The sequence below is a fragment of the Phoxinus phoxinus genome (assembly GCF_949152265.1).
Source record: "Phoxinus phoxinus genome assembly, chromosome: 13".
Classification (NCBI taxonomy): Eukaryota; Metazoa; Chordata; class Actinopteri; order Cypriniformes; family Leuciscidae; genus Phoxinus; species Phoxinus phoxinus.
In genome coordinates, this window is record NC_136888.1 from 22,375,428 (window position 1) to 22,402,542 (window position 27,115).

A 27,115-nucleotide genomic window follows, 5' to 3' on the forward strand; every position below is an offset into this window, starting at 1 on the left:
ACACGTAATCATAATTGTTTTGGGAAAGTATGTGTAATGAGAGAGCGTAATTAAACGCACATAAATAATTGTGACTTCCTTGTGACTACATTATGACTATGTAAAAAGGATATAGTAAAATATAAAATAAAGCAAAATATAAAATAGTTTCAATTAATTGGAAAAGGCCATAAAAACAATGCAGCCAAAACCTCCCTCTTTCATTCTATTGGAGATTGAGAGAATGACACAACCTTTCATTTGCATATTAAAACCATGTTCTTTCACCTGTGCCTTTGGTTTCTGATCCCAAATAAGATGCATTTCACACCTGTGGCTGCAGACTCTCAGTCTTTTATATGAGGTGTTAATGAGTTAGACCCCCCCCACACACACTCCCCACTCATACTGAAGTTTCTCTCCAGCACTGAGAGAGTTAAGGGAGGATACACCTGTCCTATCACACACCTGTCTCAGGCTGGCAGCCAATCAGAGCAAAGAAGGCAATCTGCTATTTGGATAAATGGAGAGACGATGTGGATACAAATCAAACCACCTCATTTATCAGGATATACACACATAGACACACATTCAACCAGACGTACAAACACACCTGGGAGAAGAGACAAGATAACAAACTAAGGATTTTATCATCACTGCCTGTCAGAGGAGTCATGACCAAGGAGATTGAGTAAGTCATTATTTGTTACATTTATTTCCATTAGATTTTACAATGGTATTTTTTTTCTTTATTTTTTGCTTGGCTGTGCTGAACACATACCAATTATTATAATGTTTAAAATAATTGCTGTACCTGCTTTGCAAAAATCCTATTTGTTTTATTAAGGATGTATATATATATTAAAATATTAAAACATTATTATTATCAGCAACTGTCTAGACATTCTCAAATGAGTAGTTAATGCAGGACTAACAAATTCATTTTGTTTCATGATTCATCTGATTTTGTGGGTTGCGCTATAGTTTGCAGTTTCACCGCTCTGAGCTGTCTCTTCCTCTTGAGTAATGTCTTTCTCCTCTTCTCCCACTCTCCCTCTGCTCGCGTGTAAACAGGCCCCCACATGAATGAGTACATGAAGATCATTTCTGCTGAAAATTGACACCAGGACCCAAACACACATTCTCTGTCTCTTCAGCTCACAGACACCCTGGTGTAACTGTGGTCCCGAGTGCACAAAAATAGAAACACATCAGTCCTGTGCTAATGTGTTAGATGTTGGGGTCTATGTCAACATGCAGGTTTCTAGAATTAGTTAATAGGGATACTTAACAGGGATTTAAATTCTATGCAGTTTTTTTCTCTTTTTTTAAAGAAATGAACCAAAAATGCTCATTCATTAAGTGTGAGCACAGGTGCCTAAACAGCTCTGTTTGCATTTTAGCTTATCAAAGCAGACCACCTCATTGCTAATCCTAGTAGTTCGGGAAAGTCCCAAAACAAATCTGTTTGAGGAGTTCTTCAAATCCTTGTCTTTTGTGTGTGGTGCTTGTGTTAAGTTAAAATTAAGTTCCTTCACTTAGGGTTTGCTTCTGACCGTTGATCCATTTCAAGAGTTTTTGCCCTTCAGAGTATAGATGAGAAGAGAAAGTCAGATGTTTGCCATGAGTTTTCTTCACATTTAGCCTTTTAGCTTTTCTTTTTTGCCTGAAATGATGTGATTAGGGAGGTTTTCCCGAGCATTATATTGGCTTGAAGACTGAAGGCTTCACTTCATTAAATGTTGTGGTTTTGTCACTGAGCATCGTATGTGCACCAGAGGCACATTTTTGTGGCCTTTTTTTGCCATACATCACACTACCGACATTTGCAAAATCACAGGTTGCAGTTCTTGGGAATGCTTGATGTTTTATCTGTGCTAATATCTCATTCGTCTTTCCCCTAGGGCTCTCATGGTACAACAGAACGAGAGTTTCAACTACTTGCGCTATTCAGACAATTACATGATGGACTCTTGGCCTTACGAGGACGAAATCAGCAAGACTAAACCCAGACTTCAGTCAGATGAAGACCTGGCTATTGACATCTTCTATGATACCTGCAAGGTAATTATTTTATTTTTTAATTAAATATATTTATTTTTCATTATTCAATGTGTTATATACATGACTTATATTCTAAATATTTTTTGAAGACCTCAAAAGAGCCGATGACGACATGTACCCGTGGTAGCAGCATGTACAAATCCAGAGAGGAGAGGTAAGTTTGACCATAAACTTTTATGATTTATGAATCAAAATGCTTACAATACTAATACAGTAAAAAGTACTGTCAGTATAGTATCAGACCGAAGGCAAGATGAACATGTCATAACAGTTAAGGTGATGATACACAGGGCAATATTTTAAGCAATGTTGCTGGGCAATCTTGCCGAGCGATTGTTGCTTGGGCACTTTCCCATTGAAAATGGGCAATACATTTATACCTGAATAATTTAGATCGGCCATGGACCCTGTGTCTCATCTGGTTGCCCGTTGTTGGCAACATTGTCCATCAACATTGCTCAAAAAGTTGCCCTGTGTATCATCACCTTAAGTCATCCAGATTTAAATGTCACATTTTCTCCATCCAGTACTATATTGCTAGGTTGAGTAATTTAGCCAAAGATTATCTGAGGTCAGAGCTGGTTCAGCTTTTAATCCTTTTCTTCAACCCATCCCAAAAACGACTGAGTCACTACACAGCACCCTTTTGTGCAAGTGAAAAATAGCTGCCTATAGAGCTTGTTGTTGGTCTCCCCGATGTCAAACCCAGCCGAGAAACTCAAACAGTGAAAAAAAAATCAGCGTTAGGTAGCAAACAGCTCCCGCCCAGAGTGTTTGGCTTTGCTTTTCATGAAAAGAAAGCTCCATAAACAATGCAGAGATTGAGCAAAGCTTTTATTGACTTTAACACTTTTTTGTCGTCATTGTTTAGATAGGTAACAGATGACCTTGTGTAAATAGCATTAAGGATTGAGTACCATTAATAAAACATTCAATGTGCAACTAGAAGGTTCATAATATGTATTGGCATTTATCCCATAGGACACCAAACAGCTCTTCCCCTGAGCTGGCCACACTGGAGAACGCTCAGATTATGAAAATTCTTTCTGACAATATTCCCTTCAGCCACGTAAAGCAACCACTGGCGAGCACTGAAAGCTACCCAGTCAACATCAACAACATCTTGGAGTCCCTCCTCCCCCACCAGTCACAGAAATCATGGCAATCTCACCCAACCTTTCTCGAGGTCACCCCTGAGGTTTGCAAAGCACATTTATATATATAAAAAAATATAATAATATTTTATTTTAAAGTAGTATACTGTTTTTATTTAAATAATATTATATATGAATAATAGTATGTAATTTGTTTTTTGTTTCTGAGCCATTACAACAAAAAATATGTCATGAATGCCTAAAACAGGTGCTTTGTCGTCTATCATTACCATCAATTTATGACACATGTGTTTGTCTTCTTCAAAAAACAGCCTCTCAGCAACCGCAATGCGTTTGTGGGACAGACAAGCCCTGTATACTCCTACCCCAACTCTTCTCCAGAGAGATACAGGTGAGACAGGCTGCCTGAGCCTTTACAAATCTGTCATAGTTTTTTCTCTATCATTCTTTTGCCTCTATAAAAAATAACTGTGTCATTTGGTTACTCAGCTATAAAAAGTAATAGATATTAGTAGGCTATGTAAAAGACTGAGCAATGCTGTTGCATAGTTTTCATTTGACTTTTTTTCGCAGGAATGACTTCCAATTCGTTCTCGGCTCCCCACAAGCTTCCCAGCACAAAACTACACAAATACCCATGGTGTACCTCAACAAGGGGCAGTTTTACCCCATCACGCTGCAGGGAGTGGACAACGCTGCTGGGGTGTCATGCAGCAAAGTAAAAGTAAGTTATACTTTCATAAACACAAATTGAGAATTTCTAAAATTGCGTAATTGTTGGAAATGAAGGTCATAATTCATGCTCGCCATATGACATTTTTTTTCCCTTAAAAATAATTAATATAATCTTCTCCAAAGAGAAAGAGTTACTAATTAAGCATTTTTTAAAGTAACGTATTATTACATTTTTGTGGCTTGGTAACCTTGACTTGCAACTGCAAAGAAGAAAGGCAAGTTTCCTTAACTCTATACTAGGCCAAACTCATACTGTATGCATTTGCATATTGTAAGACTCTAAACTCAGGTGATGGAGAAGAAGGTGTGACAGATTGGTTCTTTTGTTTAAAGCATAAACTGCTGTGGTCAGTGACAAAGCAGAGAGAAAGGGGTATTAGTGTGGTTACATCGCTTGGTAAACAGCAAAACGCCAAGTATTTGTCCTACAGGGAGTCACCACTCTCTAATAACAGGTTTTAATAATACTTTCATTTCCTTCCTTTCTCTCTTTCAGACGGTAATCATGGCTGTGTTTGAGAATGACAAGAGTCCTGAGATGCAGCTAAAATACTGGAACCACTGGCACGCTCGACAGCCTACCGTCAAACAAAGAGTTATTGATATCGGTGCGTAATATCACTCTACCCAAAGAACACTGCAAAAACAATGCTTAATATTTTGTTGATTTCCAGTCAAAATATCTTATACATTACATAATATAAGATTTTTAAAGATATGTTGAATTACAATATTTTCGTTTACCTCATTGGCTACATGGCTTATCATTTTTATTAGGAAAAAAAGGACAATACTGATTTACTACTTTAAAGTCAGATGTCGTTTAAGGTGGAAGGTTTTGATCATGTGTTGAATTTAATATAATTTATATTAATAAATTCTTCTATATTGACTCTCAGCTGACTACAAGGAAGTTTTCAGTGGAGTGAGTAATTTGGAAGAGGTTGCTTTCAACGCGCTGTCCTTTATCTGGAACACCAATGAAGAAGCAAAGGTAAAAAGCACACACACGCACAGATCCACCTGTCACTTGTTTTTGTAAAGTGATGGGTTGAAAGGAGAATCATTTAGAGGAGTGTCAGAGAACAGTGGTATCTGCGGTATGCGGCCTCCTTAGGCACCTGTCATCATAGGGAATAAAAAAGAAAGAGGGAGGGAAAGAAGCAAGCAGGAAAGAAGAGAAAGAGAAATAGGGCACATTTCAGCATGCCCCTAGGGTAGTGATGGGTGGGACAACGAAACTCACAGCAGGTGGAGCAGAGACAGAATACAATCACTGTAACGCACTTGTATTGACTTAATAAAAACGCAACTACAGCAATATGATAAAAGTCATTTTAAGATTTATAGCTTTAGCTAATACTTGGAACAACTAAATCACCAATTCTTCTGTCAAATATCATAATTAAGTAGTCTAATGTTATAAAGTTTATAGTTGCCAAGCAATATGGCAACAGCCCTTTTTTCTTATCATAATTTGCATTCAAATATTTCAAATGTTAATCTGAAAACTAAATTTTTTGGACATCGGCACCTGTTCATTAATTTATTGCTTCAGTTTATGCATCATCCTATTATTTAGATGATTGTTTTTTTATTGTTTTGCCTCCGGTTCTAACATGTTGGATCTCGCCATGTTGTTCTCCATATGGACACTCCTTTTCTTTTGAAATGAATTGGAATTATTGAACAACCATTCACGTCATTTTTGCATATGACACATCTAATGTGTCTTATTCCTGACCCTTCCTTTTGTCAAAGCATAGGTTTTTGTGACAGGCCTGCGCATGAACTAAACAATGCATGTTTTTTTTACTCTGCATTTTTATTTTTCATGTTGTTGAGAGTAACAAATCCAGCTTCCTAATTAAACAATGCTTGCTTGAGATTTCATGTATCTGATGTGTTTCGCAGGTGCACATTGGCATCAACTCTCTGAGCACTGACTTCTCCTCACAGAAGGGGGTCAAAGGTCTTCCTCTGAATCTTCAGATCGACACGTATGATTTCAGCTCAGGGAACAACCGTCTTATTCACAGAGCTGTTTGTCAGGTCAAGATCTTCTGCGATAAGGTGAGCCAGTGCCCAATTATGTGTCACATTTTTTTTTTTTTAGAAAAAACATAATATAAAATGTTTAACTTCTATGAAATAAATTTAGATTTTAATTATATATTTATATTATTAAATTAAAACCGAAAGAGAATCGTATAACAGTGTGAAAAGATGCACGCATACATTTCAAGGCTTGATGAAAACTAAAACTTGCATCAGAAACATTAAGTTTCATTATCAGGGTGTGCATTGGATTTCTGTAGCTTGTTTGGCTCATCTTGGACTGCGTCATAAACTCGAAAACAAAACATCGTCCTGACTCATGACCTACTAAGTTATTTACTCATAAAGCGGTGTATGTCTGACCTCTGAACTCTTACTGGCACTTTTTCAGTTACGCGATAACTGTTTATCACTGAAGCAAAAAAAAAAAAAAAGACACTGAAGTATTTGTGAATTTTTCTTTTCACTATTTCAATGTCTCTCACCCTTACTATGTCGGGTACCTCTATCTGATTCCTATTGATCTCTTTTGTTGAGCTGATCAGATAAACGCCAGCACACTGCGCTATCTCCCTCATCTCTTTAAAGCTCATTTGAGTGTTCCACGGCGGCCATAGTTATTAGCTGATTGACTGTGTGGGTGAAATGCATGATGGGAAGGTCAGATTTAACACACGTCTGACTGGTTTAGCAGCAGAAGGTGAACAGAGTTCTTTACTGCATAGCTGTGGTTTCTCAAGCTGGATCAAATGCAAATCTACTACACAGCTGGCACCTAAACTAGACATGAACTCAGAGTTGTTTATAAGAAGGGTTTTATATATATATATTTCACAATAAATATTATTATGAAGTATGGAAAAGGAGTGAAAAAATGTAATGTTATTTCTTACTGATACCCTTTGTAACGTTTGTTTTATTATTGTCTCTTTTCAAATTAAAACCCCAAGCATCTGTGCAGTTAGTGTTTTAAGAGTTAAAAAAAAAATTGTATTGTTAATTCTTGATTTTACAAGCTGTCCTGATATGCCAGATAACTTTTTATTTGCTCAGATTCTAAATGTTTCATTGCTCTTAAATGCTTGCAGGGTGCTGAGAGGAAGATGAGAGACGAGGACAGGAAGAGAAGCAAGAGGAGGACCAAGAATGTTGCAGACTCCAGCAACAACGGTGAGTGCCGTCAGTCACATAATTACAGCCTGAGACTCTCAGGGAACACCCATTACCACCCTACCAAAATCGTAAGAGAATACAGAGCAAATGTTCCCCGTTTGGTGTCCATGTTGTGACTAATGATGTGTAAAAGAGGGCTCACAAGCTTAAATTACCTGCGCGGGCTACTAGCCAAGCAGTGTTTTCCACCAGGGTCTAATCTGCGTTAATTATGCCTTTATAAAACATTTTCATTCATTACTTTGAACGTTATGTTAAAACGTTTTTTTCTTCTCCTCAGGTTGCAAACAGTCCCTAGTCTCAAGCTCTGTTGGAAAGGACTCTACCTACTTTAAAACTCTAGATGATCACGTCACACAACCGGTTTTATTCATCCCAGAAATGCACTTCAGCACAATGCAGCGCTGTGGCCTGGTACGTCTGTCTTTCACACATATACACACACATGCTCTTCCCTACATCCTAGGATATGCGGCTTACCGCAGCATTGTTGAGTCATGTTCACCAACACCCCGAGGGGTGAGAGTATGGGAGCGAGAGAGGGAAAAGTGTGGGAAAAAATGTGGTGGGAAAGAAGTGGGCTTGGAAAAGAAAGAGAGAAAGTGATCTCGAGATCAGACATGCTAACTGGTGCGCTCCAGAGTTTACATGACAGCGAGCGAAACTCACCTGAGATGGGGACGGCCATGCTGACTGACACAGGGATTAACCCGTGGGATCTCAAACACACGCACACACACACATCTTCTGAGGGTGTTGAAGAGATGCTTTTCAGCTGTGTTTACACAGGCTAAGAGAGGAGGGATGGAGACTGTTCCGACAGGCCTTTTTCCCACAGTCCAGATTTCAACATCATTTCATAACACCAGTCGTTTGGCCTTTTTACATGAAGCCAGAGCCCACATTAACGTCTCTAGCATATTAGCACAGGATTAGGAAATCATGAGACCACCCTACATTTTGTTCTGCATTGTCACTGTGATAATATTGCTATCATTATCATCAGCATGTGACATTTTGATAATTTTGATTTTATCTCTTTGTTATTGTCCAGGTGCCCCCTGTTAGCCTGGAAGAAATGGAGAAGACATCACGGAAACGTATCAGCAGCTACGCAGAAGGCGGAGACCAGAGCAGCTCCCCTCCAATCAAACAAGCCCGCCAAGACGAGCAACAGAGAGGTACAGCAGACTCAAGATCATTTTAGTAAAGCAGTAACCTGGGAACATAACAAAACAATCAAAACAAATTGTGATAAAAATCACAATCCCACAGTTTTTTTGATAGTAGATTCTTTATATTTTATTCAGTTTTACTCTACGTCAGACGAGAGACTGAGGAAGTATTTGATGCCCTCATGTTGAACACGCCAACCCTCAAGGGCCTGAGAGAAGCGGTGAGTTTTTCAACCTCTCTTTTTACGTTACACATTTTAGCGAAGATCTCACTTCGAACCTTGAGAGGAATTGTACCTAAGACGTGACTCATTTCTTCCTTCTCAGATTTCAGAAAAGTACGGTATGCAAGAAGACACCATTGGGAAAATCTTCAAGAAGTGCAAAAGAGGGTGAGTGAGATAAAGCTGAACTTCACTGGGCGAAAACGTTTGGGGACTGTTGCAAGCTGTGACGAAGTCACGGATACAGATAGAGGGATGTCGAAACGCTGAACGACTGTTAAACCCATTTCTTTTAATCTGAGCTCCATCTCAACAAGCTGCCAGGAAGCAAAGTCGACAGACCGGGTTGACAGGAGATCTATAGTGTTTGGAATGTGATGATTGCTGCTCCCCCTTAAAAAGACAGTGAATTAAAAGCAAAAGAAAAGAAGGAAGACAAGATGATTTCAACATAGGTAGTCATCTGACTGCGCTGTATGTTTTTATGTGGTTTATGAAGCTCAGTGAGAAACAGTAGAGATGAGGGCTCTGATAGGAAGGCGGCGCTGGTGTCTGGTTGTGTAAGAGAAACTACGTGCAAACTAATGAGTCTCGGCTCTGAGAACACCATTTATCTCTTTGGTTGGTGATCACCCATGACACCATGTAGATATTTGCGCTTACCTGTTCACTCATCCATTGAGGAACATGTGTGGGAATAACTCACCTCAGTGCATCATAAAGTATAAGGCATTAAAATAAAGCATATAATTATATGGCTGTATTTCACATGCCTGCTGAAGCGTTCAAGGAGCGTTTGACCTAGATAGGTACAAAGAAACATGTCCAGGACCTTAAAAAAAAGCTTTTTGTCTTAATCAACCTAGCCTGAAGCTGTGTAACTTGGAGCTCAACTTTCCTCAGGCCGTTAGCTGATGATATGGCTGAGGGATAGGGACAGGTCGAGCCGCATTCTCGCTCGTTCTTTCGCCCCAATCTTCAATCAGACTGCCTCAACCCTCAGGGCTGGGAGAGCTGGCACAGCCTCGCTCTTAGTCGGTCATACACCCGAACATTGTATACATGTTGGTCGGTGGAGATGACTGTTGTGCCAAATAATAGATTGCGTAAGTCGTGAGATAAGGATTTGTGTTTTTAAGGATCTAAATCAGGGTCTGCCCTCAGAGAAGGAATGATGAATGCTTTAGAAGATTGAACATGAATGCTTAAGGTTTCTTTCAGCAGTCGGTAGGCCACAGTTCATCTGTACGTCAGTCAGTGTCACTCAACAGCTCAGTCATAGTGATTAAAATAAATAATGTGGAGCGATGTGCAAATGTCAATGACCGGGTGTCAGAATTAAAGCGTTATGCCATTTGTGCCGATGAGAAGCAACTTTTGATCTAAAATATCACTGTAAAAAGGTATCAGTTGACTTAACTTAAAAAAACGTGAGGAAACCTGTTGCCTTAAAACTTCATGCGTATTGAAAAAAGTAATGTAAAAAAATGTTTAAGGCAACGGGTTTCCTCACTTTTTTTAGTTTAAGTCAACTGATCACTTTTTACAGTGATTTAGTTTGTGTGTGTTTGGTTAAAAAAATACACAATGGTACCTATCACTATTATTACAGTAGCCTATTAGAGTTTTTTAATGTATGGGTATATGAAATGTTGTTTTTACATTTAGATTACTTTGTTGTCATATTACACTCTCTTATATTTATTCTTTAAAAACACTAATAATTTATTAACAATGTTAAATGTAACCTTTAGAAAATCTCAAAGTGAATATCAGGCTGTGCATTATAATGTTGTGATGTCTAATTTCACCTGTAGCATTTCAAATGCTTTTAATTATTAAAATAGTTTAGAATTTTAATATCGCCAATATATTGGTTATCAGCACAGCATGACAATTATAGGGCAGAATTTTAACAAGAATTTCTAGAACTTATTTTCTCTCTCTTTCTTACTATCCACAGGATCTTTGTGAACATGGACGACAACATCGTCGAGCATTACAGCAACCACTCTGCCTTCCTCATTGAGATCACTGAAATTATGATCAACCACTTTCAGATCACACTAATGGAGTTATAAATGACATCATCAACTAGACACACCACATCTGGGTCTGCGGGCAGCTTCTCTCTGCCCTCACGATCAAAAAGCACGACTGTGAGCCAGATTCTGCAGTGCCAGAGCTGTCGCTATGGAAACAAAAGAGCTCACCTGCCAGTTATATCACTATCAGTTTCAACAGACATATCAATATTGACCAGTGTAAATACCAGTTACCTCTTTTGTACCTTTTGTATTTTATCTACAACTATTTTATAACATGAGCAATTATGATCAACAAGGTAAATTGTAAATATTAATTGTAAATAGACATAATTATCATAATATTGTGCGTTGACATGATTTTTTAAAAAGTTATATGTTATTATTTCAATGATAAACTTGCCTTTTCAATGCTGCCTCTTTGCTGCTTATGATAGGCCTATCATTTCTACAGGATGTGAGGCGTTTGTATTGCTTTATGCTTTGCATGTTTATTAATCTTTCCGCGTTACTTAAGCATACTTCCAGTCAGGGTGCTGTAACTATCAGTCTAGTTTCACATCTGAAACGCTCCACAAACACACACAAGTGTGTCACACACAAGTCGCACATTTCCATCCGTAAAGAGCCGTGTAGGCTATCTGTCAGTGTTTCGATCATCACATTTTGAAAACTGGCTCCACACATTTCGAATATGTGTGGCTGTAAGGGTTGTCAGGACAACAGCTGGCCATTTGTCCTCCGACATTTAAACAAGAAAGTTCGGACGAACCACTGCAATAGCCTATCGAACTTGCCCAAACATCAGATTAAATCATGCTGACTCAATTTGTGGCTTTTACTTCACAAAACTTACATTTCAAATGCTTTGTATTTCTGTCAAACTATGTTGATATACTAAAGCTGTGTTTCCTTTTTTACTGCCTTTGCTTTTGTAAGGAAAATAAAATCCAAATCAAAAATCCATCACAGGCTACTCAAGTGTTTTGTCATTGAATTATTCCTTGCATAAATCGTCAATTCTGCACGCAAACTGTGATTGATGAAGTCAGAAATATGAACAATATAGTGTAGCCTAAGAACTCAAATTGAAGTTCACAGGTGCCATAATTTCAATTTGCACTTACCTATTTCACAGTTGTGTGTCAGATCACAGCAATGTTTCCCGCCTTGCTTTTCAGTGGCGGCGCTACTCGCGCAATGCGCGGTTCCCGCGAAAACAAACATGTTTTCACTAATGACTCATATGAGTCGGTTCTTTAAAATGATTGCCCCAAACAGACACAAACTTTTAATTCGAATCCTTCATTGACACACCGAATCCATTAGACCAGCTATTGCCTTCACGTTATTTTTCAACACGGAATGTGAATGTGCCAGACTTCCGATTTATTAGCCGGTAAAATCAAATAATATATCATTAAGAAATAGGCCTACCCCTTTGTAATATTAGGCTAAGCATAACAAGCTGTTTTAGATAGAGCTAAAAATAACTGGAAGCAAATGACACCAGAAATGTTCCTACTTCCCAAGTGTCATGAACTCTGCGCATTTACGTGCTTATAGTCGGAACAGAAATAATGGAGGACACCATTATTATTATTGCATATTTACTGGGAAATCTTATAAAAGCCAGAATTATATTTAGCGTTATTAACATATTAAAATTCGCTTTGCTATTGAGCTGACAATTCAAGAATTTCAGTCAAATACAGGCTTCACTGTGTATGAAGCATAGCCTACACGCTTCAAATGATATAGGCTACTCATACGTGACAAGGCGATGTAGATGTTGTGGAAACCGGAAACTAGTAAAGAATACCATTCACAGCAACAATCCTCTCCCCTCCGCCATGTTTAAAGTTCTATGACCCGCCCGACTCGAGATCTTGGGTATCAAAATTATCTTTGAGCTTAATCCCAGTGGTAAATACGACTTGAAGTTGAGAGGGTGTTCATGTCCAATTTTTTGGAAAAAACACTCGTATTTATGATAATTCCGATAGTATGTGAAGGCCTCATGACTCACCGATCTGCAAGTTATGCAATGCTTCTTAAACAGACTTAAGAAAGCAAATATAGTCAATATTGTATGTTTTATGTAGGGTAAGATTGGATAAAATGTCCAATTAATGACACCGAAATTGATTTTTTTTTTTTTTTTTGTGACAAGACAGCAATATCCCAATACATTTAATGATATGGCTATGGCTTTTTTTGTGTCTCTGGAACACAGTGATCTGCGACATTGTATTATGCTGAATGTCAAATGTTTTTGTGTCTATTTATTAATGAGGGAATTATTGGACACAATGTTTTTAGATTTGAGGAGTAAAAAAAAGGTAAAATTAGACCCTTGGGGCAAGATTAATTATTAACAAATATGATAAGAGACTGGATTTTAAATTAATATTTGTTTTCTATCCATATTTCCATGTCTCTTTTTCTTTCATCAGATCATCTGGTTTAGCAGGCAGTCTGCATTTTGCAGTCGGCACACGTCAGACTTGCTGTTTTTTTTCTGTTCTGTTTTGTGTGTGTGTGTCTGTTTGAAAGAAGGATGGGGGTGTATGGAAAGCCTCATACAAAACTAGAGAGAATCTGAGATTGAGGGAGAGAGAAATGACAGAAAGCAGAAAGATTCATCTCAGAATTAACAAAAAGAGCAGCTGAATGATCATTCATTTTTCTCCAGAGAGGTAAGTGGATGACACCTCTGCTATTTGTGATTCCAATAGAGAAGCAGATGACCGTAACATCTCCGGCAAATGCAAAATCAGGTCAGGATATAAGGTCAATGCACTTATCTTGCATCTTTGCTTTCTATTTGTAGTGTCTGCTGTGAGTAGTTTGCTAAAGCCTCATCCTGTTGATCCTTGTCATGATGGAATGAGTTTACAAATTTTACTGTCTCTGATCACACTGTCATGTTGTTTTTCCAGATATTTAATAACTAGTGCGGTTTGAAAACAGGCGTCAAAGGTGGCAGGTGCTTTCACAATGTAAGTAGCCTCATTTTGTTGGTGTGGCAGATTCTGTTGTTTTTTCATTAACATATGGGTGCTAGTGCACCATTTTATATGTTTGTTTTTAGGTTGCCATGCAACAAAGGTGACTGAAACAGGAAATTAATGTGTTGATAGATAGTACTGTACTCTAAGCGCATGAAGTGATTGACCAAACTGTTGAAACGTATAACCACACCCCTTCCGCAGAAACCTTTGAAGGTGATATTGTCAAGACGTTGGTTAACAACCGATTAGATGATGAAAATACACAGCTGTTGTCAAACAATATTGGGTGTCTACAGTTTCATGTATCTACAGTCAATTGCAGGTTCCCTTTTGTCCTTGTCTTCTATGAATGTGTGTGTGCTCTCTCAGCTCCCAGATGTCTGGCTTCCTGTCTTATATGTCTGTAAGACTGTTTCAAAATGCGTCCAGTTCACAATATCAACATCGATGACAACACAACCACACATTTACGTCAGAAGACACTAGCACCTGTGGCTGTGTACAGAACTGTTTCAGATATACTGTAGGATCGTCCAGGTTACTGTCTCTTAGCAACAGCAGGCCATTCACCTCCACTGTGCTGGTTGCCAGGAGTGACGATATTTCTTAGAGCTCAAAGGAGAGTCAACGGCTAACAAGACGTGCACATACGCACTCTTTCTCTTTTAGATCTAACAGACGGCAAAACCAGGAGTGTATTTCTGCCAATGGGAAACGGATTTAAATGAAAGCATCTTCTAGAATCTGCAAGTAGAATGAGTGTAACTGAAATGTGATTCTTTTCACCAGGTATTTGCCAGTGGTTTCACACTTAACATCGTCCTAAAGAGCTGAACATCAACAAAGACACGATGCAAACTCCAGCGTCCATGCTGATGGGAGTGGTGTTCGCACCCTTAGGCCTTGTGCTGATGTTCACTGCAGCGATCACCCCGCAGTGGAGGGAGGGTCAGGCGAGGCTTGGTGCGGCAGGGCGGGGCGGAGCAACGGAGCTCCTCCTACTCCGCTCAGACGGCCTATGGGAGAGCTGCCTGCAGGTAGTGCACTCGGAGGTCAAAGAATGCTGGCCCGTGTCGGGGTCCTACCAGCGGGATGCTCGGGTTCGAATGGTCCAGGGAATGGTGCTGTCGTCCCTCTTCCTGTGCGGCGCGGGGATCGTGCTCGCCAGCGTGGGCGTCCGCTGCTGGACCGATATCCCGCTCAGGAGTGTAGCGGCAGCCGGTGGCCTGTTGGTTGCGCTGGCAGGCGTGCTCAGTTTGGCTGCGTTAGGAGTGTATACTCGGCATCTTTCGAAGCTGGGGATCGAGGTGGATTCAACCGTATCGGAGACGCAAGGACTCAACGTACACAAGCCACCCCGGCTAACGCTACACCCGGCCGGGTCGCTCTACTTCGGCTGGGTGGGAGCTTGGGTACAGGTGCTGGGAGGGGCCGCACTACTTTTTGGGTTCAAAAGCATGAAGTGTTCAATCTGCCATAAGCAGAGACTCAAAGAAAGTGCTGAGATGTATGAGGTGAACTGTTAGATGGACCGTTTGTGAGAGATGAAAAGACACTTATAGTGTTCAAACACATTGAGATTGGATGAATAAGGCTATGTTCAGACCGCAAGCAAATGTGGCCCAAATCCAATTTTTTTGCTCATATGTGACTCACATCTTTTATTCATGACTGTGTGAACAGCACAAACCACATCGAATCTGATCTTTTCAATTCAGATTTGAGCCACTTCCATATGTGGTACTAAATCCGATACAGGTCAGGTGTTTTGCAATGCGACCTCACTGAACAGTCAAATTGGAATTCAACTGTTGCATCACTCTAGAGCAGGAGTGACCAAACTCGGTGCTGGATGGCCACTGTCCTGCAGAGATTAACTCCAACTTGCCTCAACACACCTTCCTGGAAGCCTTTAGTTTAGCTAGTAAGACCTTTATTAGCTGGCTCAGGTGTGGTTCTTTGGGGATTGAGCTGAACTCTGCAGGACAGTGGCACTCCAGGAGCAGGATTGGACAGCCCTGCTCTAGAGCAACATTCATCTCAATTCTGCACTCACAGGAGTCAGATTTTACCGACCCGAAGTTATCAAGACAGTTGCGAAAGGTAGTCAGTAATGGACAGTGATGTGTCAGAACTCATAAGTATTACAGTGACAGCTATTTGTGATACAAGCACAAATACAGATGATACAGATTTGAGATAAATGTTTAAAAACTCTACTGTGTTTTTTCGACTTTGTGGCAGATCACACTATAAATAAACGCGTTATCAGTTACTTTAATGTTCTCTGTTTACTTCCGACAGCGTGCTGCGTGACGTCTTTTATCGTTCTTTTGCGCATGCAGGTCAGTTCAGGACCATGATCAGTTCACACTGAAATATGATATTGGGCACATTTAAAACAACAATCTGAACAACTACGCAAAAATAGGATTTGATCATTAAGGCTTTTGTGAACGTAGTCTAAGAAATGTGAAACAGTACACGTGATGTCTAAAGAGAACCATATTAAAATGTTCAAATCAGTTACCAGAAGGCCCGTTCACACCAAGACCGCTAACTATAAATATAATGATAACTATTAAACTAACATTGTTTATTATAAGCGTTTTTATCGTTTATCAGTTAACGTAAAGTAGTAAAGTAAATTAGTTCTGAAAGTGATGCCATTGATATATTTCTTCTGTGTCGTCAATTAGAATGATTAACAAACTTTATAGTTATAATTTTTGGTGTGAACGAGCCGTCAGGGCTGGTTCACTCAATGCGTTTTTGCATTACACTGCACTGTATTTAATTGTTTTTCATGTAAACATGCCTTAGACAGACATATTTGACCATTGCACTGCATTGCTGCTTATTTCAGCGTTTTGCACATTGGCTCCATGCTTTTAAAATGCCTTAAGTTTTGTTAACTTCTTGTCAGCATCTCGAGACTTCTTTTCAAATCTGCTGCGATATGTCTTGCATTTGTTCCTTTGTTGCGAATACGTAAATGATTGTATGCGGTGTCTCTCTGTATTTGTCTCATTTCGAAGGCTGCGCCCTCTGGAGATCGCATTTTCTCAGCCACATATGAGACTGCCTCATTTTAGAAAATTACACTCACAAGTAAAACAGAAATTACAATAATTTACGTCAGTGTATGCCATTTTTTATTGGTTTCTTTTCTGAAATGAAACCAATGTCATTAGCCAATTAGGCTTATGACATCAAAGTACCGCGAGAGCGATTCAAAAGCATAAGGAGCCGCCTGCTCTCTAATCGCTCTCGCGGTACTTTGATGTCATAAACCGATCGGTCGGTGCAGCTCCGGTTCAAATCGAACAAGCCTATGCCTTATGACAGTCGGCAAATGGGACAGAGGGCACAACCTTAAAAATGACACAACTTTTATTTTGTGGTAGATTTTACTGTTCATCATGACAGTACTGTGTTGTTCTTTCCAAAGCTGTCCTGAAATGTAAGAAATGTAGGCTAGTGTCACAAGGCTGTAGGCAATTTGGGCTTTTCCCACTTGTGCTTGAGACGTGTGTCGTGTCAATTCGCAAGCAGTATTATTCTGTAATAGCCTATATTCTGTGTTTCTATTACTAACTGTACTTGTAAATAATTATGTTTTAAAATGTGTTATTGACTGTAATGCCTATGTGTAAGGCTACTGATTAAATGTTTCAAAGCATTTTTTTCCTGCTTCTCATGTTATGTGAAAATTCAGACTGCTTGAAATATTTCAGTCATCACAACTGCTGGTTTGTCTTTGTCATGCTAACTAATGATTTTACACTAAACGGCTTGTTCTGGTAAATACATTTTACACTTTTTTTAATGTTTTTTTATGTTACACTTTTCATATGTTTTAGATTGAAACAATTAGCCATTATATAATAATATTTTATCAAATGTTACAATAAATAAATAAAAATAAGGCACATTGCAAGGCATAATTAATGCATTAAAAATACTTTTATAATGCACTATATATAAAGGCTTTAAGTAAAGTGTTACAGAATGAACAAATTAGTAGTTCTTTTCCTCCCAAAACTATTTAATGAGCATTTAAACCAATTTCAGAGGAACAGATGCAGTGAGATTTGCTCTAAATAAACACAGTAATTGTACACTTTATATTAACATAAGGCAAATGACAAATCTCAAATTTATATTTCTTTTTACATTTTTTTTTATCTATGTCTATACATTGTATGAACAAAAAAATTAAAACAGCAAAATGAAATAAATTATTATAACATTTTGCGATTCTAATTTGTCAACAAGACTTTGTCTGCATGACAAGTCATTTAACACTCTCTCCTTTGATCAACTGAAAAGAAAAAAAAAGCTATTTGGCTGGTGATATTTTAGAATAAAATAAAAAGACTAAGAGAGAAGCTTCAGATAAAACATATACAAACATGCAGCCATTATACACATGCATATACAGTGTTGGAATAAAAACACTGAAAGACTAAAAAGGAACAGGTGGCATATGCTCCACCTCGTGAACAAAACACAGGGCGCCACTGTGTGGCAATTCTGGGAAAATTACCAACGCTGGGCATTTAATACAAACGCAATGCGAGGTTGAGGTAATCATTTTTTTTCCTCAGGAAATATAGTTTTTGAGCCTGCTAAACTTGTTTTCAGGATCTGCAATGTCAGAAATTATCTACAAAATAAAAAGGAAAAATTCTTATAAAAGAAATACTTTCTTGTCAATCGTGTCTGAACATACCGAAAACATTCATAAAACATTTGTTGACATATTTAAGCAAACCTTACACATATACCTAAAGTAAAAACAAATATGCATCATAATAATATAATTAATCTAAAATATGTTTAAAATTACATACATCGGTATAATCAACATCCTTTAGCAAGTGCCTAAAAGTTAAATGTGTTCTTTTGCCCATTTGTTGTAGTTCATCATACATTCAGTGACAGTTTATAGTGAATGTACAGTAGAAGTACAAAGTAGTACTGAAGTAGCTGAAAAGCTCCAGATAACAGATCTTTCTTCTTGTGAAACGGCCATCACTCTGTGCCAGCTGACTGCAATTCGGCTCCGCACATTTGTCCCAGTGTTGCACTTTTGTTTCTCTATCTACTGGTATTTGTTTTAATACAGTACAGGAGGAAAGTGGCTGTGTTTGCAAATTCTGTACACGTGTCATATGTAAAAGAAGCTCTCTGTAGGTGTTTCGCCCGTGACTGTTTGCATCGGCACCTGTGCATCTGTAGGAGTGAAGCATCTGTCATCAGGTGTCTCTGAGTCTACCAACTGTTCTCCATCACTCAGGGCCAGTCCGCTTGCCTCGTCGCTGACCCTGGACACTGTGTCTGTGCTTGGCGACTCTGCCTGTTTCTGCTGTTTCTCAATGTCCAGCAGCAGCTCTTCATTGCACTGCTTCCACTGACGGAACTTCTGCGATGAGAACTCAGAATCCTCTAGGATCTTGTTAATCAGGTGAAGCTCCGCCTCCTTCGCCTAAGAAACACAGGTAGCCAATGACAAATGTTGAGACCACTGTGTGCCTGACCTGGGTAATTATGTAGTACTGCATACTATACATCTATTATCGTTGACGTGAGTAGGAAATAATCCTAATAACAGTTCATGTTTGGTTGTGTGTGTGTGTGTGTCAATGCATGTCTAACCTTGAGTGTGCTCTGGAGGGCACGGAGTGTGTGTATCTTCTCATTGATAACAGGGTTTTTGTTGCGTTTAATGAAGGATTTACGAAGCTGGTCGTAAGTCTTCGGCTGATTCTGACCAGTCAGAGACACTCCTTCTTTCTTCAGGCTATGGAACATTTCATCCATCTCATCTAATTTTCCTGAGACATAGAGAGAATTTGTTTGTTTATCTTGACAAAGTTTCCAAAGGATTTAAAGATCTAAGATAAAGAAGCTGATAGGCTGATAGTTTATGCCGATCATTTACCTGCAATTTTACTGCCCCCTGCTTGTGAAATGGTTAATGGCTCTGACATCCTGTTCTGCTTACCCTTTATTCGAGGAAGTGTGTTTGATTGAGTTTGGGTTTTCTGTTACAAAATAAAGAGGAAAATCTGTAAACCATTTTAATTTCCAAGGAAAAGTATACAGCACACAATATTTTTCTAGTTTGGATAAGGGAAAAAATAACTTTTTTCCACATTGATAATAACAAGAAATGTTTCCATCTCCGAACCAGTAAATGATTGTAATAAGAATTTTTTTCTGAACCCCAATATCCCAGCATATCAATGATTTCTGAAGGATCATGTGACACTGAAGGAGTAATGGCTGCCAAAAATTCAACTTTGCCCTCACAGGAAAAAATAACATTTTAAAATATACTTAAACAGAAATGTTCTATTAAATTGTAATAATATTTCACAATATTATTGTTTTTACTGTCTTTTTGTAAATATCTAATTATTTTTTCCACACAAAAAATTAAATCATTAAAACCGGTTTTGAACCACATGAGGTTGAGTAAATGGATTTTTTTTTTATTGTTATTTGTTTTGTGTATGTATGTGAAGTGTGTATGTCGGTGTGTATTCGTGAGTGGGTGTGTCTGTGTTTATTCTCACCGTATTGACTTTCTTCCGATGAGAAAGTGGTGAACGTGATGTTTCCTCCTCAGATTCGGTTTCACTGTAACAGTCTGACAACAGAAATATCATTCATGAATCCAGCACTGACAGAATTTTTTTTACAAATACACTTGAAAGACAAGTAAATAAAAAGTTGCAAATACACTTGAGGAATAAGGAAACAAACATAATATTCAGTAGAAGAAAAAAAATTATAATAAGTTACATAAGATGACAATGGTATTATATCTGGTATTATGGTATATATTAGTTTACTGGAATGCAATGGGGAAAATCAGGCATCTATGTGTTAAAGGAATGGAGACCAAACTCGGTTGAAGGCATCAAGTTTGGACTTTACGAATTCTATGCCAGAATTTAATCAAAATTCTCAATAACTGTATATTGAAAATGTTGCATAGAAACAGCATTAGTATTGGCATATACACCATGAAAAATGTCCTACCTTCTTCACTGTCTGGTTGACTTTGGACATATTTCTTGTTTTTCTGAATGGCTGCAATTAGGCATTTAATCCATCTTTTTAGAGAGAGAGTGAGTGAGTGTGTGTGAGAGAGAGAGAGAGAGAGAGAGAGAGAGAGAGAGAGAGAGAGAGAGAGAGACACACACAAAAGCAGTCAAAAATACTGATTTATCAGTGATAAATTATCACCAATCCACATGTCTCACCATCACTAGTTTCCAATTTGCACTAGAAGTGATTTGTATTGTGTTGTATTAGGCAATGAACACTAGGGGGCATAGGTGACGTGTGAGAGATCCTTCATGCGTAAAACCCATAGACAGTATATAAAGGTAAAAACAAATGATTATGTGTGTGTGTGCTGTAGAAAAGAGCAATAAAAGGCAGGTAAACATGAGGTGGGAGTGTTTAATAGGTTAAAGGCGTTGGCATTAACATTGTCTCCAGTGCCGCAGACCGAGACTGTTGCTCTCTGTATCTGACTCTGAGCGTCAGCTGACTCACTGCTTTACTGCAGCTCCTCGAGTGCTGCTCAAGAGGTCAAAGTCATTAAGAGTCATTTTAGAGTTCAAAGCTTTTCACACTGAAGCTCAGATCAACCACTGCAACTTGGCAACAGAATATCTGAACAATCGTGCCCGTAAATAATAGACATAAATGGCATAAATCTCTTCAGATGAGACCAAGTCACCTGATTGGTCTAATATTATCATTTGGCAAATGAGTGGGGGAATGATAGGTGATAGTTAACATAACTGCCCAAGGTTCTCTCCAGAACATCATATCATCGGCTCTATTATTAGAGGTATGAAGCACCGGAGTTTGACTGGTCATTGGACAAATCATGCAGTGTAAAAGAGAGCACCAATCTGTAGTGTTATTACATAATATACTCAGCCCTGAATCACTGTAGAGGTGCCATGCAGTGGCTGTTGAATTATCTGATCAGCACTATAAAACTAAACTAAAAGGTTATTTTCACAAAATATGTTTTTAAAGAACAAATAGAAGGTTTTCCAGCTTATTTGCTGTATTATATTAATGGTGAAATGTGGAATTTCTGGTTTCCAAGCAGGTTTCCCAAAAAAATCCTGCTTTCCCCTTCGCCCTGTTTAAAATGCAAAATTCTATCTCAAGAAAATTGAAATGTATTAGTGTTATGCTAAGCTAGCAGACTAAGCTGTTTTCTTGTTACCCAAATGTTTATTTGACCATGTTTTAGCCTCAGTGATATAAAGTAATATGCAATTAAAGATATGAATGAATATATTTTCATGATTAAGATCAAGTCTGCTAGATTGTGACAGTCAACTGCACAAGCACTACCGACCCACAAGATCAGGTTACACAATTGTGTAAATTGCACTAAGCACAGATTTGCGAGCGTGTTTCATCATAACCTGATTTGCTTTTTTTTTTTATCAATAAAAGAACGAAGAGAGTGTACAAATCAATTCGGCTCTCAGTATATGCAATTTGTTCTAAATTTCCCACACATTGTTTACACTTTTTGTTAAGTAAACCTGTGAATCGCTTATTATTACACTCCACCATACAATGTACAATTGCATCTAACACATCTATTTAAATTCAAAGATCAAATCACAGTCATTTGCATATGAAGATAAACTGCAGGTGCACAGCAAGATCTAATCATTGTGACATTTCGCTACTCAATGATTTTTACTAAATGCTCTCTAAGACATAACTGTCGTATAGAGAAAACAATTGTTTATATGCAGCCAGACTCACTTGCTCATGTCGTTTACATTATCAGCGGCGAAGAAAAAATTCTGGAAGCGCTGGTGGCGCATTTTAAATACACTAGGAGAAAAAGAGAAAGAGATCAGATGATATTAACCATTAATCTTAGGGCAGAAGCTTTAGCAGCTTAATGAAAACTCATTTGTCATCATGGTGGCAGGTTGTGCTGTACAGTGTATGTGGACTGCGGGGGAAGATCTGAGGAATGTAAAGTGTAATTCTGTTATTCACACATCTCCGGCTAACTGCCCTCCTGTGCCAGATACTCTCACTCTCACAGCCAACCACAAACACAGAGTCCGAGGAGCCGGGCGACTTCTGTTTCTTTATGATAGTGTGAACACAAACAATCGTGCTGAACGGGGTTTAATGCTGTTCAGTCAATAGATATGCTTTTATGCTTTTAGCAAATAATGAATGGGTAAACCACTGCCAGCAAGTGTTGTATAGTGCAGAAGATACTCACTACTTCCTCTTGTGTTCTCCTGCGCTCTCTATATTGTAGCTGCCGATCTTGATTAATCCCTCCGCCTTCTCCTCCTGCGCAAAGAAAAGGGTTCAATAATTATTTTGTTAAGTACGTCATCTACATGAACTGATTTTGTACAAAATTGAGTTACAAAGATATTAAAATTATGTCTGATACCGATAAACTGATAACTAGTGTCATTTAGTGGGCGGTATTAAAACTATACACCATTTTGTCACCAAATTAGAGGGATAGATAGTTCCCCAAAAATGAAAATTTACTCACTCACATGTCCTTGCAAACCTGTATGCATTTCTTTATTCTACAGAACATAAAAGTAGATATTTTAAAGAATGGTGGTAAACAGTTTTGGTTCCCAGGGACTTCCATTGTGTGCGTCTATGTGTGTGGGGGGGATACAATGGAAGTCAATAGGAACCGAAACAGTGTTCAAATTATCTTCTTTCATATTCCATAGGAGAAAGAAGGTAATACAGTTTTAGAATGACATGAGGGGGAGTAAACGGCAGCCTTCTAATTTTTCCCCTTAAAAACAAAACTGTTGAAAATAAAGTTGCAACTTTTAAATGCAACAAGTTATGCTGGCATCACAACATTATAATGTACAGTAGGAAGAACGAATATTCAGATCATAATAAACACTGTTATTAAAGACTGTTACAACATCCAATATTGGCTTAAAAAAAAAAAACTCTAATATTGTCCAATATTGTAAAGATAAATTGTGCATCCCTTGTAAAGGTGAAAACACTATCAAGGAGAGTGCCAATTTGTGTATCCACTTATAAGTTTACTTGCAATTCAACCACTTTACAAAGTAAACTCGTACTAACCTGTTGGCTGGTATACCAATACACCGTAGGACCTTTCAGGACGAACCAAAATCTCTGCCATTTCTGAGTTATGAAGACATTTGCTTCTTTTCTCTTCTTCCAGAGCCAACCGTCACAGTCTGGCCGACCAAGTTCACGACAGGACACCCTCCTGCGGCTCATCGCTGTCCGTGTTCCTTATGTATACAAACGAATCAGGTTAGATTCATTATTTTGCAATAGATGAAATTAGGTGTTCTAGAGAAAAAAAAATCCATGCCTGACCTTTAGTAGAGCTCTTCTTGTTCTCCTTTTCTTCCTGTGGTTAGAAGAAACTTAGCATTACTCTGAGATCACATGGTTCAAAGAACATCAACTTCTGCTGATGTCATCCCAGTTGCCGCATTAAAACACTTTATTGTGAGATGCCACAGCAGATGCTTCTCAATGACTCACAATGCACTCAAGGGCACAAGGGTGACAAATCATTATAGTATCTCTCCAAAATGCATCTTGCTCTTTAACAAGGAGAAAGAACAAAGTGTACTGAATTGGATGTCACACAAAATGAATGTATTTTTAGTGTTCTTACTCTTAGTCCTGCCATGTCAGGACAGGAGCTGGTGCTGGCTCGTTTGAGCTCCTGGTCTCCTGGGGACGGACTTCTTTCTGCAGATGAACTGACTTCCAAACTGTTTCGACTCGCACGCTGAGAGTCTATAAGTGTGAAGACAGAGTTACATTTACCTTATAGAGCTTATAAGCTGCAGAAGTCTATAAACTAACAATTATACATGCTCAGCAACACAGAACCAATGAAACTATGGCCGTTGAAAAGACTACCTATAAGTAACATGAATTATTAAGCTGAGCTGTTTCAACCTGGCTTATGCTGTTTACTGGTAGTTTAACTGGTAGAGCCATGCTGTTGACTAGAAAAATATAGCCGATGAACAATATTTGGTTCTGTATCTGGAACCATTTTTAATAACTATATTTTTTATTACTATTAAAGATTTACTAACTTACCTCTGTTCTGTTATATTATTTATCTCAGCCTTGTTGGTTGTGTATAATGTGAAAAGTTTGCCATGATCATGTTAAATCAAAGCTACCGAAAGTTTTCTATTTCAATATATTTTAAAATGTAATTTATTCCTGTGATCTTAAGCTGAATTTTCAGCATCATTACTCCATCTTTAGTCACATGATCCTTCAGAAATCATTCTAAAATGCTGATTTGGTGCTCAAGAAACATCCCGTCACCTTTGATCAATTTAATGAGCCCTTGCTAAATTATAGTATTTACAAAAAACAAAACAATTACAGGAGCCAAAGTTTTGAACGACAGTGTACGTGAAGCGAACTGTACTTCATATTATGAATTGTGATGTCTGTGAAAAAATTTATTCATTACTTCTGGGTGGACAAAATGTACAAAATCTGCATACATTATGCATTCATTATGGGGGCTGATGTCTTCAGTGTTTTATGTTCAATCTGCAGTGACTTTTACCTGCCCCTGGCTGGTGGCGTTTTAAGGTGATTGACTGATGTTCATCAGAGCTTAGATCACTAGAGAGCGCTGATTTCTCCCGTTTGAAATGTGTGCCGTCTGCTGCTGATCTATGGTACATAAACACACACACATTATATGATTGCATATGACACAAAAAACGTTTCCTTTGCAATGCTATTATACAGATGCAGCTTTAATGCTATGAAAGCTGACCCAAACGCACACATACTATAGTTTAGCCATGCTACGCACACGCACACAGAGAGAGAGAAACCTGAGATAGCGGAGTGCTCGTATGTCCTCACTGTAGCTTACAGAAAAGAGTTATGAAACAAGAAATTAGTTTATGAAACACACAGGCAGAGGAATGGAGACTTTCACTTCTAATACAATTAACTGAATACGTGACGTTAACTAACCACACATGCATTATCTTATAGCTGTATATTACTGCTGAATGGAAATTACTTTGACACACTCATCTCTGGCTGATAACAGAAAACTTAACACTGAAACAAGGCACGTTTATAAAAAGTACTTAAATGTCCTAATTGAACAAAGGCCTAATCCTGGCTTAATCTGAACCCTGTCTGTGAAACCAGGCCAATATGTATTGTGAAAAGCGCTTTACAAATAAACTTGATTTAAATGGATTAAATTGAATACACAGTAAATTTACTGTAAAATAGATAAATAATGGAAAACATAGAATCCATGGTAAGCATCATGGGTTATCTGAGAGAAGCGTCAGAGGAAATTATAGGAGCGTCAGAGGAAATTCAGCATCAGAAACAGCAGCATATAGTGATTATAGGAGCGTCAGAGGAAATTCAGCATCAGAAACAGCAGCATATAGTGATTATAGGAGCGTCCGAGGAAATTCAGCATCAGAAACAGCACCATATAGTGATTATAGGAGCGTCCGAGGAAATTCAGCATCAGAAACAGCACCATATAGTGATTATAGGAGTGTCAGAGGAAATTCAGCATCAGAAACAGCAGCATATAGTGATTATAGGAGCGTCAGAGGAAATTCAGCATCAGAAACAGCAGCATATAGTTATTATAGGAGCGTCAGAGGAAATTCAGCATCAGAAACAGCAGCATATAGTGATTATAGGAGCGTCAGAGGAAATTCAGCATCAGAAACAGCAGCATATAGTGATTATAGGAGCGTCAGAGGAAATTCAGCATCAGAAACAGCAGCATATATTGATTATAGGAGCGTCAGAGGAAATTCAGCATCAGAAACAGCAGCATATAGTTATTATAGGAGCGTCAGAGGAAATTCAGCATCAGAAACAGCAGCATATAGTGATTATAGGAGCGTCAGAGGAAATTCAGCATCAGAAACAGCAGCATATAGTGATTATAGGAGCGTCAGAGGAAATTCAGCATCAGAAACAGCAGCATATAGTTATTATAGGAGCGTCAGAGGAAATTCAGCATCAGAAAGAACAGCATATAGTGATTATAGGAGCGTCAGAGGAAATTCAGCATCAGAAACAGCAGCATATAGTGATTATAGGAGCGTCAGAGGAAATTCAGCATCAGAAACAGCAGCATATATTGATTATAGGAGCGTCAGAGGAAATTCAGCATCAGAAACAGCAGCATAGTTATTATAGGAGCGTCAGAGGAAATTCAGCATCAGAAACAGCAGCATATAGTGATTATAGGAGCGTCAGAGGAAATTCAGCATCAGAAACAGCAGCATATAGTGATTATAGGAGCGTCAGAGGAAATTCAGCATCAGAAACAGCAGCATATAGTTATTATAGGAGCGTCAGAGGAAATTCAGCATCAGAAAGAACAGCATATAGTGATTATAGGAGCGTCAGAGGAAATTCAGCATCAGAAACAGCAGCATATAGTTA

The 27,115-nt window shown here is 38.4% G+C and overlaps 3 protein-coding genes across 11 annotated transcripts in view; 2 read left to right on the forward strand and 1 right to left on the reverse strand.

Moving 5' to 3' along the window:
- Nucleotides 1-271: 271 nt before the first annotated feature.
- Nucleotides 272-11,543, forward strand: grhl3 (grainyhead-like transcription factor 3). 2 transcript variants are annotated; one of them, XM_079632675.1, is made up of 15 exons: nt 272-670; nt 1,884-2,043; nt 2,133-2,197; nt 3,025-3,241; nt 3,470-3,549; nt 3,732-3,882; nt 4,390-4,501; nt 4,793-4,887; nt 5,808-5,966; nt 7,040-7,121; nt 7,405-7,538; nt 8,179-8,305; nt 8,435-8,520; nt 8,627-8,691; nt 10,487-11,543. In XM_079632675.1, the coding sequence occupies exons 1-15, from the start codon at nt 654-656 to the stop codon at nt 10,602-10,604; spliced, it is 1,668 nt and encodes a 555-aa protein (XP_079488801.1). In that variant the 5' UTR covers nt 272-653; the 3' UTR covers nt 10,605-11,543. The 2 variants fall into 2 exon arrangements, with proteins under 2 accessions (XP_079488801.1, XP_079488802.1); XM_079632676.1 differs by having other exon boundaries at nt 531-670; nt 3,109-3,241.
- A 1,546-nt stretch (nt 11,544-13,089) lies between these two features.
- On the forward strand, nt 13,090-17,263 carry cldn23l (claudin 23-like). The gene is made up of 3 exons (XM_079633467.1): nt 13,090-13,267; nt 13,511-13,570; nt 14,372-17,263. The coding sequence occupies exon 3, from the start codon at nt 14,434-14,436 to the stop codon at nt 15,106-15,108; it is 675 nt and encodes a 224-aa protein (XP_079489593.1). The 5' UTR covers nt 13,090-13,267; nt 13,511-13,570; nt 14,372-14,433; the 3' UTR covers nt 15,109-17,263.
- A 268-nt stretch (nt 17,264-17,531) lies between these two features.
- The window catches only part of cnksr1 (connector enhancer of kinase suppressor of Ras 1), a 28,737-nt gene continuing 19,153 nt past the window's right edge, over nt 17,532-27,115 (reverse strand). For 3 of the 8 annotated variants that reach the window (XM_079632301.1, XM_079632298.1, XM_079632304.1), the window contains 12 exons: nt 25,513-25,548; nt 25,236-25,345; nt 24,312-24,436; nt 24,005-24,038; nt 23,741-23,916; nt 22,884-22,957; nt 22,406-22,477; nt 20,636-20,709; nt 20,167-20,240; nt 19,530-19,632; nt 19,244-19,422; nt 17,532-19,073 (listed from right to left, as the gene is read on the reverse strand). In XM_079632301.1, coding sequence (XP_079488427.1) covers nt 18,756-19,073; nt 19,244-19,422; nt 19,530-19,632; nt 20,167-20,240; nt 20,636-20,709; nt 22,406-22,477; nt 22,884-22,957; nt 23,741-23,916; nt 24,005-24,038; nt 24,312-24,436; nt 25,236-25,345; nt 25,513-25,548 — 1,375 coding nt within the window. In that variant the 3' untranslated portion in view covers nt 17,532-18,755. The remainder of the gene's footprint in view (nt 19,074-19,243; nt 19,423-19,529; nt 19,633-20,166; nt 20,241-20,635; nt 20,710-22,405; nt 22,478-22,883; nt 22,958-23,740; nt 23,917-24,004; nt 24,039-24,311; nt 24,437-25,235; nt 25,346-25,512; nt 25,549-27,115) is intronic. The other 5 variants (XM_079632303.1, XM_079632300.1, XM_079632305.1 and 2 more) reach the window with 2 other exon arrangements.

Excerpts from the sequence above, each read along its gene's own strand:
- grhl3 (XM_079632675.1), top strand. Across the intron at positions 5,967-7,039 it reads TCAAGATCTTCTGCGATAAG|GGTGCTGAGAGGAAGATGAG; the intron begins GTGAGCCAGTGC and ends AAATGCTTGCAG. Across the intron at positions 8,692-10,486 it reads TTCAAGAAGTGCAAAAGAGG|GATCTTTGTGAACATGGACG; the intron begins GTGAGTGAGATA and ends TACTATCCACAG.
- cldn23l (XM_079633467.1), top strand. The coding sequence starts at position 14,434 with ATGCAAACTCCAGCGTCCATGCTGATGGGAGTGGTGTTCGCACCCTTA.